Below are 17,971 nucleotides of genomic sequence, written 5' to 3' on the forward strand. Positions count from 1 at the left end.
GGTAGGCCGATAATATCGGACATCCCTAGTGTAAATGATATACTTTTACTTTTGATAGTTAAGCACATCCAATATCTATTTGTATATTCTTTCATAGAATGTTTCAGTCAAGGACCTGTACTTAAGGAGATCCAGAGATGATATTAACAGATTTAGGGACAGTCTTGGGCTGGTAGATGGGGGGGGAAAAGGCTGAATTTATATACGACCACATTTGAGGTCTTATTCAGTTAGGGACAAGTAAAACCCTAGTTTTGGACGGTTGGGGACGCATTACTTTTACCAGACACGGTACTATTATTCTATCAGTGTTTTTATACTTTTACTTATGGGAGTGTGTTTTAGACGACCTACTACAGCAATTAGGTAGGACCTATGGAATCCGCGATCACAGAGGATTTCACGGAATTGAGATATTAACACAGAATTCAGAATTATCGCAGAATGGTGTGGAATTTGCTTAGAAAATTATTTAATTATAGTACATAAATCGGTTTTCATATACATCGATCTTCACTACGACTTTAAAACAGTGCACGGTCTATAGCTACCAAATCCATCCATAACCGTTTGGGTTAAATTGTATCTGAATCTCCGACGTATAAAGGCCTGGCTGGCAGTGCACATAGAATAAGGTTTCTTCTCCAGTGCACTCTCCGCTCCGCAAGTCAGACTGACTCGTGCATAACAGTCTCTCTCTCTCTCTCTCTCTCTCTCTGAATCCCTCACTGAGGAAAACACAAAGCGCCTAACCATCATGTATCACAATGGTGGTGATGTCAGCCAGAGATGGGGAGAAGCATGAACCTTTAAAGGACATCTCTGTTATGGTTTGACACCGACCCCAAACGCTAACGACACAAGAGAGTAGGATTCAGAGTTGCCAAATACGAGGGCTTGTTTATTTGATAATAAGAATAAGTGAAACAGGGAAAGCAGGTCAACAAGAACAGGTACAATGAACAAGGGGCAAAGTTCTGCTGCTCTGCAGCTTCTCCCGGAAGGGTAGTCTTGGGAAGCAGGAGCAGACCTCTGTACCGCTCTGCAGACTCTCACGGCGGACCTCTCAGATGTTGTGCAAGACCGAGAGAGGGAGAGAGGGAACGGGTCAGAGACAGAGCAGACTTGAAACGAGCTGGAGGACAGGGTGTTATATTCTTCGTGTTAAACAACACAGTGATGTGCAATCTTCCAAAAACAGCCCAAGTGAATATCTTCATGTAAACACACAGTGAGCAATAATCCAAACACCGTCAAAATGTGAAATACTATCTTCGTGTAAACACACAGTGAGCAAAAATCCAAACACAGTCCAAATGTGAAACAATATCTTCGTGTAAATACACAGTGAGCAAAAATCCAAACACAGTCCAAATGTGAAATAATATCTTCGTGTAAAAACACAGTGGGAGGTGGAAGATCCCAAAAATATTATTCCATAAAGGAAAGAGCAAAAACGATAAAGGCTGGGTGAGTGACTGTCTGACAAAAAGGTGGTAGACTTCAGTGTAAAGGTTACACACGAAAATCGGAAATAGGTCAAGACAGTCAATCTAGAAAAACTCACCCAGACGAGCTGCGTAAAAGGAACAGGAACAACAGTGGAGGCGAGCGCGCGCCACGGAGCAGGTATCCAAGCGAAGGCTTCTAGGAATTCCTGGAGAATAGCACAGTGAAACAGAAGCAACGGGGAAAAACATCCAGCGACAAATCAAGACGAACCAACCACTTAGGGTGGGGAAAACGGGGTATAAATACTGAGGGATCGATTGATTGAAAAGCAGTGACAGCTGGGGAATGTGATTGAAAAGCGTGGGGAAGTGAGAGAACCAATCAGCGACGTCTCAGATGACGTCAGCGGGGAGAAACGTGTGAACGAGGGAATTGAAATACTTGACAGAAAAAATGAATGAAAACAAAGCGAGGGTGGTTAAAGGAACAGAACGAGTGAGAAGGCAAGGACAGAAACCTCACAGTACCCCCCCCTCCACGGGAGCCGCCCGGCGACCAGGCCGACCCGGCTCGTCAGGATGGGCCCGATGGAAGTCGGTGATCAAGCCGGGATCCACGATGAGCTGCCGGGAGACCCAGCTACGCTCCTCAGGGCCGTAACCCTCCCAGTCCACCAGGTATTGGAATCCCCGGCCCCGCCGACGAACGCCCATCAACCGGCGGACCTGCCACTGGGGGTGACCATCCACTAGCACAGGAGGCGGTGGATCAGGAGCCGGAGGCATAAGGGGACTGGGGGAGACGGGCTTAACCCGGGAGACATGGAACACGGGGTGGATGTGCATGGATGCAGGAAGCTTCAGGCGCAGGGCCGCCGGACTGAGAACCTTCAGGACCTCGAAAGGACCGACGAAGCGAGGGTTGAGCTTCTTGGCCGAGGACCGTAGCGGGAGGTCCTTCGCGGAGAGCCACACCCTCTGCCCAGGGCGGTAAGTCGGCGCGGGAACCCGGCGCCGGTCGGCACCACGACAGGCGCGCTCAGATGTCCGGAGCAGCGCGGTCCTGGTGATCTCCCAAACGCGACGGCAGCGGTCGAGGTGGACCTGCACGGAGGGAACTGCCACCTCCGTCTCCAGTGCGGGAAAAAGAGGGGGCTGGTAGCCCAGGGAGGCCTCAAAAGGGGAGAGGCCGGTGGCGGAACTGACCATTGAGTTGATCGAGTATTCAACCCAGGGAAGGAAACGACTCCAGGATGCCGGCCTCTCGGCTGCCACACACCGAAGAGCAGACTCCACGCTCTGGTTCATCCTCTCCGTCTGCCCGTTTGTCTGGGGATGGTAGCCAGAGGAGAGACTGACCGTTGCCCCCAATCCCTTGCAGAAAGCCCGCCATACCTGGGAGGTGAACTGGGGCCCCCGGTCAGAGACGATGTCCTGGGGAAAACCGTGAAGGCGGAACACGTGGTGCGTCAGGAGGTCCGCCGTCTCGGCTGCTGAGGGAAGCTTGGAGAGGGCCACGAGGTGGACCCCCTTGCTGAATCGATCCACCACGGTCAGAAGGCAGGTGTTCCCCTGGGAGGAGGGTAGACCAGTGACGAAGTCGAGCGCCACATGTGACCACGGACGGCTTGGAACGGGAAGTGGCTGCAAGAGCCCGGACGGTGCCTGGTGAGAGGCCTTGCTGCGGGCACAGACCGCGCAGGCCAAAACGAACTCCTTGACGTCGTTCCGCATGGTGGGCCACCAGAAACGACGAGCCAGGAAGGAGAACGTGCGATGGACGCCTGGGTGGCAGGCGAACCGGCTGGTATGGCCCCACAGCAGTACCTGGGACCGGACAGAGTCAGGGACGAAGAGACGGCTCCTAGGGACGTTGCTTGGGGCACGCTGGAAGCGTAGGGCACGCCTCACCACACCCTCGATGCCCAAGGTGATGGCTCCAACCACTCGGGCCTCCGGGATGATGGGAGATGGGTCCTCAGAGGGTGGAGCCCCCTTGGAGTGCATCCGGGACAGGGAGTCGGCCTTCGTGTTGCGGGAACCGGGGCGGAAGGTCAGCGAGAAGTCGAACCGACTGAGGAAACTGGCCCATCTCGCCTGCCGACCGTTGAGGCGCCTGGAAGCGCGGATGAACGTTAGGTTCTTGTGGTCCGTCCAGATGGTAAAAGGCTCCTCGGCACCCTCTAGCCAATGACGCCACTCCTCCAGAGCAGCCACGACCGCCAGTAGCTCCCGATTGCCGGTGTCGTAGTTCCTCTCGGCGGGGAGGAAGCGACGCGAGTAGAAGGCGCAAGGATGTACCTTCTGGTCGGAAGGAGAACGCTGAGATAGGACAGCGCCCAGGCCAGAATCCGAAGCGTCCACCTCCACGATGAACTGTCTCTTGGGGTCAGGGTGGAGCAGGATAGGAGCGGAAGTGAACCTTCTCTTGAGGGAGCGGAACGCAGCGCGAGCCGCTGGGGACCAGTCGAACGGCAGAGCGGGGGAGGTCAGCTTGGTAAGAGGCTCCGCCACTTGGCTGTAGTTCCGGATGAACCTTCGGTAGAAGTTTGCGAACCCGAGGAAACTCTGTATCTCCTTCCGGGTGGTGGGTTCCGGCCAATCCTCCACAGCCTGGATCTTGCGAGGATCCGCTCGGGTCAAGCCCTTCTCCACGATGAAGCCCAGGTAGTCGACGGAGTTGGAGTGGAAACGGCACTTCTCCGCCTTGACGAAGAGCCGATTGTGGAGGAGGCGCTCCAGCACCCGGCGGACATGCAGGATGTGTTCCTCGAGGGTCCTGGAAAAGATAAGAATGTCGTCCAGGTACACCACCACGAACACCTCCAGCATGTCACGGAGGACATCGTTCATGAGTGCCTGGAATACCGCCGGGGCGTTGGTGAGGCCGAACGGCATCACAAGGTACTCATAGTGGCCCCTGGGGGTCTTGAAGGCGGTCTTCCATTCATCGCCCTCACGGATACGGACAAGATGATAGGCACTTCGGAGATCCAGCTTGGTGAAGAACGAGGCCTGGGTCAGTGGCTCGAAGGTGGAGCTCATGAGAGGTAGGGGGTATTTATTCTTGATGGTGATCTCGTTGAGCTGACGATAGTCGATGCAGGGTCGCAGGTCCCCATCCTTCTTACCAACAAAGAAGAACCCGGCCGCCACCGGGGAGGAGGAAGGCCGAATGAGTCCTGCTTCCAATGACTCAGAGATGTAGAGATCCATCGCCTTCTTCTCCGGGACAGTCAGACTGTAGAGGCGGCTGCCGGGAAGGGGAGCCCCTTGGCGGAGGTCGATGGCGCAGTCATAGGGGCGGTGAGGTGGAAGGGACTGAGCCCTGGTCTTACTGAATACCTCCATGAGGTCGTGGTACTCGGGAGGAATGGACGAGGGATCCGGGGGCAACTCACCAGCCGGTCTCCGGGGCGGGGGACAAGACGCCGCCTGTAGACAGCGGGCGTGACAGGAGGAGCTCCAGCCCCTGATGGTACCGGAGGCCCAGGCGATGTGGGGCTCGTGCAGCGCGAGCCAGGGCCTACCCAGGACCACCGGGACAAGGGGGGATTGGGTAATGAGGAACTGGATCCTCTCTACGTGGTTCCCAGCAATGGTCAGCAAGACTGGGCCGGTCCGTTGAGAGATGTCGGCCAGGCGGTGTTGGTCCAACGAAAAGATCTCCAAGGGCCTCACAAGGGCCTCAAGAGGTATGTTGGCTTGGGTGGCAAACTCGAAGTCGAGGAAGTTCTCGTCTGCCCCAGAGTCGATGAGGGCCTCCACCGTGGCACGTTGGTCCCCCCAGGCCAGGGTGACGCTCAACAGATGGTCAGGTGGTGCGCGGCGCTGGGAATGGGAAAAACGGCTCACCAGGATCTCCCGGGGTCTTGGTGAGCCCGATCTTTTGGCCGGATAGGGCAGTCGGCGATACGGTGTCCCGCACCTCCGCAGTAGAGGCAGAGACCGGACCTGAGCCTTGCCTGACGCTCCGCCTGGCTCAGATGAGAGCGTCCCAGCTGCATGGGTTCCTCCTCGCGCACCGGACGGGGAAGCCTGTTACCATCAGTAGTGTTGGGGACGGGGCGTCCAGGAGTCCGGGGTGTTTCAGGAGGTGACAGTCGGGCCCTCTCGCGCCTTCTCTCCAGGAGGCGTCCGTCAATACGGATGACAAGGCTAAAAAGCTCCTCGAGGGAGTCGGGCACCTCCCTGGTAGCGAGCTGGTCCCGGACTGCGTCACTGAGCCCCCTTATGAAGGTTAGGCGAAGAGCAGGTTCGTTCCATCCACTCTCCACCGCCGCCAGTCGAAACTCCATGACATAGTCCGTCACCCTGCTGCTCCCTTGTCGGAAGGTCCCCAACCGGGCTCCAGGGTCCAGACCTCGGGCTGGATGGTGGAACACTCTGCGGAGCTCCGCCACGAAGTCTGGGTAGGAGAACAAAAAATCTGCTTCCATTGCCCAGGAGGAAGTGACCCACTGGGCAGCATGGCCTGAAAGTAGGTTGGTTATATAAGCCACTCGGGACCCCTGAGCAGAAAAACGGCTTGGTTGATGACGGAAAACCAACTCACATTGCATGATGAATGTGGCACATTCCTCGGGATTACCGTCGAACAGCCGTGGGACGGAGAGAAGGGGTTCCCGAGGTGCGAGATCTGCTGGGGCTGCGGGGAATGTTCCTGAAGGGTGTGAGAGATGAAAAGTATTAACGGCGTCGCCCAGCGAGTTAAGCTGGGCGAGAATCTCGGACTGTTGTCCCGCCATAGCGGCCATTGAACCCTGCATAGGCAGGACCTGGTCCCTGAGGTTCTGCACCGCAGCCGCAGCCCGCTCAAGTTGGAGACCGTGATCCCTGGTCAACTCGACTTGAATTGCAAGTGCGGTTCTGACCCCCTCTGTGTCGGCTGGGGTCGTCATGGTTGGTTCGTAATGTTATGGTTTGACACCGACCCCAAACGCTAACGACACAAGAGAGTAGGATTCAGAGTTGCCAAATACGAGGGCTTGTTTATTTGATAATAAGAATAAGTGAAACAGGGAAAGCAGGTCAACAAGAACAGGTACAATGAACAAGGGGCAAAGTTCTGCTGCTCTGCAGCTTCTCCCGGAAGGGTAGTCTTGGGAAGCAGGAGCAGACCTCTGTACCGCTCTGCAGACTCTCACGGCGGACCTCTCAGATGTTGTGCAAGACCGAGAGAGGGAGAGAGGGAACGGGTCAGAGACAGAGCAGACTTGAAACGAGCTGGAGGACAGGGTGTTATATTCTTCGTGTTAAACAACACAGTGATGTGCAATCTTCCAAAAACAGCCCAAGTGAATATCTTCATGTAAACACACAGTGAGCAATAATCCAAACACCGTCAAAATGTGAAATACTATCTTCGTGTAAACACACAGTGAGCAAAAATCCAAACACAGTCCAAATGTGAAACAATATCTTCGTGTAAATACACAGTGAGCAAAAATCCAAACACAGTCCAAATGTGAAATAATATCTTCGTGTAAAAACACAGTGGGAGGTGGAAGATCCCAAAAATATTATTCCATAAAGGAAAGAGCAAAAACGATAAAGGCTGGGTGAGTGACTGTCTGACAAAAAGGTGGTAGACTTCAGTGTAAAGGTTACACACGAAAATCGGAAATAGGTCAAGACAGTCAATCTAGAAAAACTCACCCAGACGAGCTGCGTAAAAGGAACAGGAACAACAGTGGAGGCGAGCGCGCGCCACGGAGCAGGTATCCAAGCGAAGGCTTCTAGGAATTCCTGGAGAATAGCACAGTGAAACAGAAGCAACGGGGAAAAACATCCAGCGACAAATCAAGACGAACCAACCACTTAGGGTGGGGAAAACGGGGTATAAATACTGAGGGATCGATTGATTGAAAAGCAGTGACAGCTGGGGAATGTGATTGAAAAGCGTGGGGAAGTGAGAGAACCAATCAGCGACGTCTCAGATGACGTCAGCGGGGAGAAACGTGTGAACGAGGGAATTGAAATACTTGACAGAAAAAATGAATGAAAACAAAGCGAGGGTGGTTAAAGGAACAGAACGAGTGAGAAGGCAAGGACAGAAACCTCACAATCTCTTTGAAAGAAATTACATTTTACAGTTTTTTTTACAGATTTCTTTTAAACTAATTATTATTTTATATTATTTACTATTTCATTATTATTTAGTTATTGCACTGCACTGGCAGTTGAACTTCATTGAACTGAACTGAATTGAAAAAACAACAACTCAACTGAACTGGCACTGTGAACATTGAACTGCACTTGCACTGTTTGCAGATGTACTGTTATTAAAGGTAGTTAAAAAACATAATTTTGTTAGTAAAAAATATGAAATCCGAAAATAAGAACATTTTACACAGAGAAATCCGAAAACAGGAAAATTCATATCCGAAAACAGGAAAAGATAAAAACGTATTTCATGGGGCCCTACAATTAGGCTACCCTGCAAACCTTTGTTGAAACACATGCATTAGCCTGCTAGGGGGATAATTCCAAGCTTCAACACAGACGTGAACTCATAGGGCTGAGAAAAGACAAAGATCAAGCCGCCCCGAGAGACACGACCAATGATAGATGGCGGTTTCATTCTGTTCCCACCACCTCTAGACCACCCCTGCCCCGAGGCACTCTCATTTAAACCTGGGAGGATAGACTATAGGAGTATAGGGATAGAGAATCTAGCATGTTTGTTGTTGCTTCGTGCCTTCCCGGCCGCCCTCACATCGTTGTTGGTGTGGCTCGTAAAGTAGGTTCCTTTCTGTCGCTTCAGTGGGTCAGCAGCAGCGTAATGAGCACTTAGCTTTAATTTCAACATTATTTTGTATTCACTAGAAGTTAGCACGATAAGAGGGTGTATGAGGAAGACCGTTTTGATCATCGGTTTCTCTCTCTCTCCATTGTTATCTTCCCACCCACTGTATACAGTAGGTCGTTATTGCAGTTCGGTACTGAATCATATCCAACAACATTAAAGATCTTTGCAGATGTGGATTCCTGCGACTTCTCGGATGTGTATGCACTAGTCAGCGGTGCTCAACGTGAGAACATGAAGCCGCTTCGGAAGCTCACACAGCTGACTGAGCCTCACGTGTTTCCAGTATAAGTGACAGAAACATGAAAGGGAAGATGTCCCCCAGTTAGGGCTTTTACTTTTTAAAAACGTCAAAGGCTTTGATACCAAATCACAGCATGCATTTTCTATGGTCTCAGCTTTCAGGTGATGTATACCACTTCTATGTGGCATCTAATTGTTGAACTGCTATCTCACCCTAACGACCCCCGAAACAATACAAAAATAGGTCTATGTGGGTGTTACAGTAGTGATGGGAAATCCGGCTCGTTTTTGTTGCTTAGATTAATTTATTACCAAAAATGTATGTAAAATTATGTGTAAAATGAATTACTAATGTAAAAGACATACATTATATCAAATGTTTATTATTTATATAGCTTTATCAACATGGAGCAGAGTGCTAATTTTTTTTTTATAAAGCACAAGCTTAGCTTTAACAGCAAACAAATTGGCATTGGCTCCCGTCGTTCACTTTAAAGAGTCAGCTCTGAGAGCCGTTTGGTTCGTGACCGACACATCACTACGGAGGGTTAATAACCCTTTCGCTACCACACTACAGAAGGTTAAATCCCTTTCACTACCACCACACGACAGACGGTGTGGTCGTGAAGCGGTTAACCTTCTGTAGTGTGGTGTTGAAAGGGTTAACCATTTGTCGTGTGGCAGGCAGGCAGTGAAAGGGTTAACCTTCTGTATTGTCACAGTGAAAGGGTTTAACCCTTTGGTAGAGTGGTAGTGAAAGGGTTAACTTGGGAGGGAGAACCAGGGGATCCTCAGCCCTGGATAACTGCTGCCCTGCCTGAGGGCCTTCTGAAGGGGAGAGAGAGACGGACTGGGAGAGGGAGGAGGGCGGGGGTCGTTGCCCTGGGGCCGGGCATTTCTTATTGCCTCCCACTGTTGTCTATTCAACAAGACTTTCCCTCATTATTAGAAGAGGTATTACAATATCAAAGCTTTCATCTTCTTTATTTGACACATTAAAGAGTTGGAAAGTATTCAGAGTAGGATTAGAATATAGGAGGAAAGACAGATGCAGATGAAAGATCAGGGCTTGACATTAACTTTTTTCTTACTTGTCCGAAAGCTAAACTTACTTAAGTCCGAAATGTGCTTGTGAAAATAAAGGCCTATTAAAAAATAAATAAAACCGACAAGAGATTTGGACAATTATTATGATTTAATAACTTAAACACTGTGTGTGTGTGTGCATTTGTGTGTGTGGGGTATATACTATCTATATATATATATATACTCCCCGTCAGCACCAGCTCATCTTCCTCATCTCCCCTCTCTCTTTGACGACCAGGGGTTAAACCCTGGTCTACACCTATAGTTGTATAGTTGTTGTTATTACGGTATAGTTGTTATTGCCATAAATAACACCATTCAAATAAATAATTGTATTTTTATTTGAAATAATTTCTTTTAACAATAGGCACATTAGATCAACAGGTAAAAAACAAAACAACCAACTTTTATGAAACATTCTATTAAACATTCTGATATTTCCGCGGGTCTCGTGCCACTGTCAGTCAGTGTCAACTAAGTGAGCACTCAGAAGACGCTCGCCGTGTGAAAAGCCTGTGAAAGTGAAAATATATACATATATATATATATATATTTCTTTTACTTGTCCAGCCGGACAAGGTAAATTGTATTATGCTTGTCCGACAATTTTTTTTACTTGTCCCGGACAATAGGACAAGCCTTAATGTCAAGCCCTGAAGATGGTCTAAAATAATTGATATGCTCTTCAAAGTGAGTGGATTCTTTGTGACATCCATCTCAAAAAAGAGATTCCCAATCACCCCATCCGCATGGGGAGGGCAGAGAATCTAGCACTTCTGGAGGCATCCGCCAGGGGGGTTAGAACTCTGGGCTAAAACTCTTTGAACTTGGCCTAAAAACGGGAGTGGTCTTTGAACCATGACAATACGGTACGCATGGTCACTTGGTTCAATGGCACTGTAGCCTACAATGGCAGTGGTTCCCAAAGTCGGGGTCGCGACCCAAAGGTGGGCCGCGAGCAGCCACGGGAGGGCCGTGAGATGATTTGGCCCAAAAATTTCTTTTTTATTTATTTTTTTTTTAGGCCACTGAACTTAGAAGCAGGCCAGGACAGTGTTTCTAGTTGTATTCTAAAATTCTATTCTATTGTATTCTAAAATGTGACTATATGGTTTTATATTAACTTAATAAATAAACAAAAACGAAAAATCTACTTATTTCAACGAACATTTCAAACTAAATAACAGAATATGCACATAAAACGCTGAAAACAACCGAAGCAACAATAGTATTTTAATGAGGCTATTATTATTATCATTATTATTTTGCAACAAGTTAGCCCTCTCATAAATAGCACATATAAATGAATAACTAACTTGAACTAACTTAATAGGATTGAAGTGATATTTGGCTTAAAAAATCGGTCACATGGCAAAAAAAAAAAAGCCTGACGATGTGCATTGGGCCGCGGCTCTCTGACGCCTTATTTTTTGGGTCCCGGCCTGAAAAGTTTGGGAACCCCTGCTCTACATGACTGTTTAGACCGTGGTCAGACATCTCTAGTCCCATTGGAAATCTAGGGCACCCTGAGGGTCCCGCTCTCTACCTTTCCTATAATAACTATGGCATCAATCCTGCCATAAAAGCTATAGGCCCGGCCCGCCACCTACTCCTGTTACCCACAGACTGACCACTGCATCCATCACTCAAGGATGGGCTGCTAGCCTAGGGCTATGACATGGCTGAGCTTGTCATATTGACCCTGGGATGGATGGAAGTCATTTATCAACGAACAAAACATACCACACCCACACAGGAGCTGATAGTGAATCACATTTTGTATGGCTTCACCTCAAATTGCTTTCTGGTTGATTTAGATTAAATGAGAGCCATGTTGGTAGTTTGGCCAGCTTGTCCCAATATTAAAATCCTAGTATTTTAATCTACTGACCAATTGTCAGAATTGTGAAACAAACTTAGCTGCCACTGGGATCGGCAATGGTTCAAAACATTCACTCTATGACCCTGGTATAGAATGGATGTTAGCGTATTAATGTTCATGTATATCTCATCTTTATAGAATCACACGCAGAGGATTTATGCACTTTATGAAGCATTTATGAACCTATATCATAATAGCATCCAAGCACAGCAACTATTATTACGAAGGGATGGCTTTTAGGTGTGACATCACGATACTCCACATCAAACCAATCAAATGACACAGGCTTGTCCTGAAGCACCTGCTCACCTTGCTTGTGTAACACAACCTATATTAGGTGAAACTACCGAGCCTGCTGCGAGGAATCAGAGAACATGACGGCAGGGTCTGGCTGGAACCTGTTTGAAATGAAATGCCTATTGTCACATTCTGAGGAGCCCCTTAGTGCCCCGGGCTGGTGATGGAACCACAACAAGAGTACTGTAGGAACCACAACAAGAGTACTGTAGGAACCACAACAAGAGTACTGTAGGAACCACAACAAGAGTACTGTAGGAACCACAACAAGAGTACTGTAGGAACCACAACAAGAGTACTGAAGGAACCACAACAAGAGTACTGTAGGAACCACAACAAGAGTACTGAAGGAACCACAACAAGAGTACTGTAGGAACCACAACAAGAGTACTGTAGGAACCACAACAAGAGTACTGAAGGAACCACAACAAGAGTACTGTAGGAACCACAACAAGAGTACTGTAGGAACCACAACAAGAGTACTGTAGGAACCACAACAAGACTACTGTAGGAACCACAACAAGAGTACTGTAGGAACCACAACAAGAGTACTGTAGGAACCACAACAAGAGTACTGTAGGAATCACAACAAGAGTACTGTAGGAACCACAACAAGAGTACTGTAGGAACCACAACAAGAGTACTGTAGGAACCACAACAAGAGTACTGTAGGAACCACAACAAGAGTACTGTAGGAACCACAACAAGAGTACTGTAGGAACCACAACAAGAGTACTGTAGGAACCATAACAAGAGTACTGTAGGAACCACAACAAGACTACTGTAGGAACCACAACAAGAGTACTGTAGGAACCACAACAAGAGTACTGTAGGAACCACAACAAGAGTACTGTAGGAACCACAACCTGAGTACTGTAGGAACCACAACAAGAGTACTGTAGGAACCACAACAAGAGTACTGTAGGAACCACAACAAGAGTACTGTAGGAACCACAACAAGAGTACTGTAGGAACCACAACAAGAGTACTGTAGGAACCACAACAAGAGTACTGTAGGAACCACAACAAGAGTACTGAAGGAACCACAACAAGAGTACTGTAGGAACCACAACAAGAGTACTGTAGGAACCACAACAAGAGTACTGTAGGAACCACAACAAGAGTACTGTAGGAATCACAACAAGAGTACTGTAGGAATCACAACAAGAGTACTGTAGGAACCACAACAAGAGTACTGTAGGAACCACAACAAGAGTACTGTAGGAACCACAACAAGAGTACTGTAGGAACCACAACAAGAGTACTGTAGGAACCACAACAAGAGTACTGTAGGAACCACAACAAGAGTACTGTAGGAACCACAACAGAGTACTGTAGGAACCACAACAGAGTACTGTAGGAACCACAACAAGAGTACTGTAGGAACCACAACAAGAGTACTGTAGGAACCACAACAAGAGTACTGTAGGAGGAACCACAACAAGAGTACTGTAGGAACCACAACAAGAGTACTGTAGGAACCACAACAAGAGTACTGTAGGAACCACAACAGAGTACTGTAGGAACCACAACAGAGTACTGTAGGAACCACAACAAGAGTACTGTAGGAACCACAACAAGAGTACTGTAGGAACCACAACAAGAGTACTGTAGGAACCACAACAAGAGTACTGTAGGAACCACAACAAGAGTACTGTAGGAACCACAACAAGAGTACTGTAGGAAGTAGGAACCACAACAAGAGTACTGTAGGAACCACAACAAGAGTACTGTAGGAACCACAACAAGAGTACTGTAGGAACCACAACAAGAGTACTGTAGGAACCACAACATAGTACTGTAGGAACCACAACAAGAGTACTGTAGGAACCACAACAAGAGTACTGTAGGAACCACAACAAGAGTACTGTAGGAACCACAACAAGAGTACTGTAGGAACCACAACAAGAGTACTGTAGGAACCACAACAAGAGTACTGTAGGAACCACAACAAGAGTACTGTAGGAACCACAACAAGAGTACTGTAGGAACCACAACAAGAGTACTGTAGGAACCACAACAAGAGTACTGTAGGAACCACAACAAGAGTGCTGTAGGAACCACAACAAGAGTACTGTAGGAACCACAACAAGAGTACTGTAGGAATCACAACAAGAGTACTGTAGGAACCACAACAAGAGTACTGTAGGAATCACAACAAGAGTACTGTAGGAACCACAACAAGAGTACTGTAGGAACCACAACAAGAGTACTGTAGGAACCACAACAAGAGTACTGTAGGAATCACAACAAGAGTACTGTAGGAATCACAACAAGAGTACTGTAGGAATCACAACAAGAGTACTGTAGGAACCACAACAAGAGTACTGTAGGAATCACAACAAGAGTACTGTAGGAACCACAACAAGAGTACTGTAGGAATCACAACAAGAGTACTGTAGGAATCACAACACAAGTACTGTAGGAATCACAACAAGAGTACTGTAGGAACCACAACAAGAGTACTGTAGGAACCACAACAAGAGTACTGTAGGAACCACAACAAGAGTACTGTAGGAACCACAACAAGAGTACTGTAGGAACCACAACAAGAGTACTGTAGGAACCACAACAAGAGTACTGTAGGAACCACAACAAGAGTACTGTAGGAATCACAACAAGACTACTGTAGGAACCACAACAAGAGTACTGTAGGAACCACAACAAGAGTACTGTAGGAACCACAACAAGAGTACTGTAGGAACCACAACAAGAGTACTGTAGGAACCACAACAAGAGTACTGTAGGAACCACAACAAGAGTACTGTAGGAACCACAACAAGAGTACTGTAGGAACCACAACAAGAGTACTGTAGGAACCACAACAAGAGTACTGTAGGAACCACAACAAGAGTACTGTAGGAACCACAACAAGAGTACTGTAGGAATCACAACAAGACTACTGTAGGAACCACAACAAGAGTACTGTAGGAACCACAACAAGAGTACTGTAGGAATCACAACAAGAGTACTGTAGGTAGATTGAGATTATTCTAGGGATGCACCAATATGTTTTATATCGATATCAGATTTGAGAATATCTTCATTACCAAGTAGCCTACATTTCTACATATCAGGTATTTGTCCTCTGCATTTAACCCATCTACTAGGGTTACTACTAGCCCACTGTGTGTGTTGCTTGTGCCCGGGACAAGATTATCTCAGAATGCCCCCCTCTCCTGTGCGCAAAAGTAGGGATGCACCGATCCGACTTTTTCAGTCCCGATACCGATACCTGGGTTTGGGTATCGGCCAATACCGATCCGATACCCATTGTCCAAATTTGTTTTCCAAAAAAGTTAAAAAAATAAATAAAAAAGATTATCCAAGTTTTTTTTAGTTTTTTTTATTAAAATATATTTTGTTTTTAAGAATTGTAAAGGATCACTAGTGTGTTTTTGATTTGTTGTAAACAAAGACAGAAAATAAACTTCATTCATTCAATTAATAAACTGTATGCCTCACTGTCACTGTGTGGAAGAGACTGGGATCATTCTTTTGTGCAAGGCAACATCAGGCTTGACTTAAAACATTACTTTCCTAACTTAGTGAAACTAAATGTAACAAATTAACACATAGATATAAATGTACTGAATGGTTATTTCTTATTTTATTTCTTATTTAAAATAAAAGGAAACAGAAAAAAAAAGATATATATAATCCGATATTTACATTTTCTTTTTACCGATACCCGATCCAGCTATTTTACTGATATCGGCGGCCGATACCAATATCGGATCGGTGCATCCCTACGCAAAAGAGGTTAGAGGGACAACTGACCCGGTGTTCCCCTCCTTGTCGGTGACCCTTGCAGTGGACAGCCACAGTCTGGCGGCCAGGGCCCCAACTCCAGTTCTAATGTATGAGATAAACAAGCTTATCTTCAGATAATGAAGTGGTATCATAAGTATGTGTGTGTGTGTGGGGGGGGGGGGGGTTAACCTATCGCAAGCCCGCTCTCTTTTCTTGATTCTCCCATCATAACCATTGCTGATTCTCCAATCACAACAGTTGTGGGGGGCTTGATCAATTACGCTCCTATAAACACTCCTTGTGACAAGTAAAGGACACAAGCATGTAAATTAAAGGAGAAATGTACTTAAACATTTTTGTTCTTGAAAACACAAGTCACTTGTCAGTGTTATTATGTTGTTCACTTGGCACTGCATTACGCAATACTACCTGTATAAATGTCACACACAAAAAAAGCCAATTCTACAAGCCAGATGATTTCCTAAAAAAAAATAAATCCATTTTTATTTTTATTTTTTTTATGCAGTCAGGCCACTGAACTTAGAAGCAGGCCAGGCCGCGTCTATATTAAAGGCAGCCCAAGAGTGCTTCCGCGTTTCTCTGATTGGCCACGACGCCCATGTGACCGCGGCGTGCGGCAGAGCGGAAATAGGCTGCTGCTCCGGCGAAAGAAAGACAGACAGGCATTCTATTGCCATGCTCTGCGACAAACTCTAACCTTAACCAACTCCGAAAGAATGCCTAAACTTAACCGGCGAAAGAAAGACAGACTCTAGTTACGTTTATATAGAGAGATGATAAATTAATTAAACGTAAAGTAAAAAAAAAAAACGGAGGAACGAGTTGAGCTAACCGGCGATGTTAAAACGGGGGATTACGAACGCATAATGCCGCGGCAACCTATGCGCCTCTGCCGCGGGGCGTGCGCGGCGTTGTCACGTGGGGCGTCGCGGCCAATCAGAGAAACGCGGAAGCACTCTTGGGCTGCCTTTAAAGAAGAGGCGGCCAGGTCAGTGTTTCTAGTTGCAGCAGCGCAATAGTTAGATAACCTAGGTGGGGAACAACCAGGAGATCACTGCAACTCACACAAGTTGGAGAACTATCTCTCTCTCTCTTGCTCACACACACACACACACGAAGGGACCCTTACAAAAAACTGTTGTTGCTAATCATTGACACATGCTAGCCTGTAATAATCCCCCCCAGAAAAATCTACTTTGCATTTGATATATTGCAAATATATGCCATCACACACACTGGCATTTTAAGGGTTAGAATTATAAAAATGAATATGTGGTGTTATGATCAGGGCTGAAGTTGAATAAAAGATTGTATTTTTTATCAATTACAAAAAAACTGAAAATGCCATCACAAACACTGGCATTTAAAGGGTACAAATAAAAAATTCCTGCACCAGAATGCAGGAAATGAAGTCTTTGTAACAAGAAATTTCCTGGTGGGGGACCCCCAGACCCCCTGCTTAAAAAGTGGCCTGACTGGGGCTATATATTTGCACTATATTTCCTGGCCTGAATGATTTCCCCAGTCCGGCCCTGGTTAAAAGCCTCCAATGCTTATTAGTGTGTGTGCGTTTGAACGTGTGCATGTTTCCATGTTTCAACCATACATTTCCATTTATATAAAACAAATTTAAATAATCTTTCTTTTTAAATTTGATTTTTTTTACCTCCTATAATAGTGGGGGTCGCGGCTCTCTGACACCATTATTTGGGGGTCGCGGCCTGAAAAGTTTGGGAACCCCTGATCCAACCGATAGCTACTGATTGTGCTTTTGAAAGCCTTTATCAGCCGATGCAGATATCTGCTCATATACCAGTGCACAGGGGGTTCATCCATGTGTGTGTATGGCTGGCAACGGTGCCAAGCTCTTGTCCAGTCTTGTGGTAGAGTACTGTATAGCTTTAACGCTGTCTCTAGATAAAAGTGTGAGAGTGAGCATGCACAACGCTAATTTCGACTAGGCCCTCCTGCTGACAGTGTCCAAGTCCAAGGGCATGGAATGTTAATATTACATTTTGAGACCAACCACCTGGTTGGAGCTTTCACACAAATGGTGCACAGAGCTCCGCTTCGGCTGGACTACTAATAAAGATACAGACTCCACATATTTTAGCCCAGGGTAAGGTACAGTGGATAATGTCATGCAAAATCCCCTAACATGCTTGCGTGTGTATTTCCCCAAAGTGTAATTCCATCAGGGTGCACATTGTGTTTTTCTTGGAAGACATCACACAACAAAGCAAGTGGTTGGTAGCAGGAAGTCTCCTTAAGCTGTGTCTTAAATCAGGCTTGTGTCCTATGGGCATACCTGACGCCACTTCCTGCTTTTCATCAGACTTCAGTTATAGCCTATTATCGTTAGTGACATATTAATTTAAAGGCTAACTCCGCAACTTAACAAAAGCAGGGTCGGCGCTCAGCAGCGCCTTC

The 17,971-nt window shown here is 47.0% G+C and overlaps 1 protein-coding gene across 1 annotated transcript in view; it reads right to left on the reverse strand.

The window, feature by feature from the left end:
- Nucleotides 1–11,231, reverse strand: part of pcnx2 (pecanex 2) — a gene marked incomplete at both ends in the record, with an annotated part of 92,605 nt that extends 81,374 nt beyond the window's left edge. The window contains one exon of the mRNA XM_084322019.1: nucleotides 11,208–11,231. Within this exon, the coding sequence (XP_084178145.1) occupies nucleotides 11,208–11,231 (24 nt within the window). The remainder of the gene's footprint in view (nucleotides 1–11,207) is intronic.
- Between the last annotated feature and the right edge of the window lie 6,740 nt (nucleotides 11,232–17,971).

The sequence above is a fragment of the Notolepis coatsorum genome (genome assembly GCF_963971535.1).
Source record: "Notolepis coatsorum genome assembly, chromosome: 9".
Classification (NCBI taxonomy): domain Eukaryota; kingdom Metazoa; phylum Chordata; class Actinopteri; order Aulopiformes; family Paralepididae; genus Notolepis; species Notolepis coatsorum.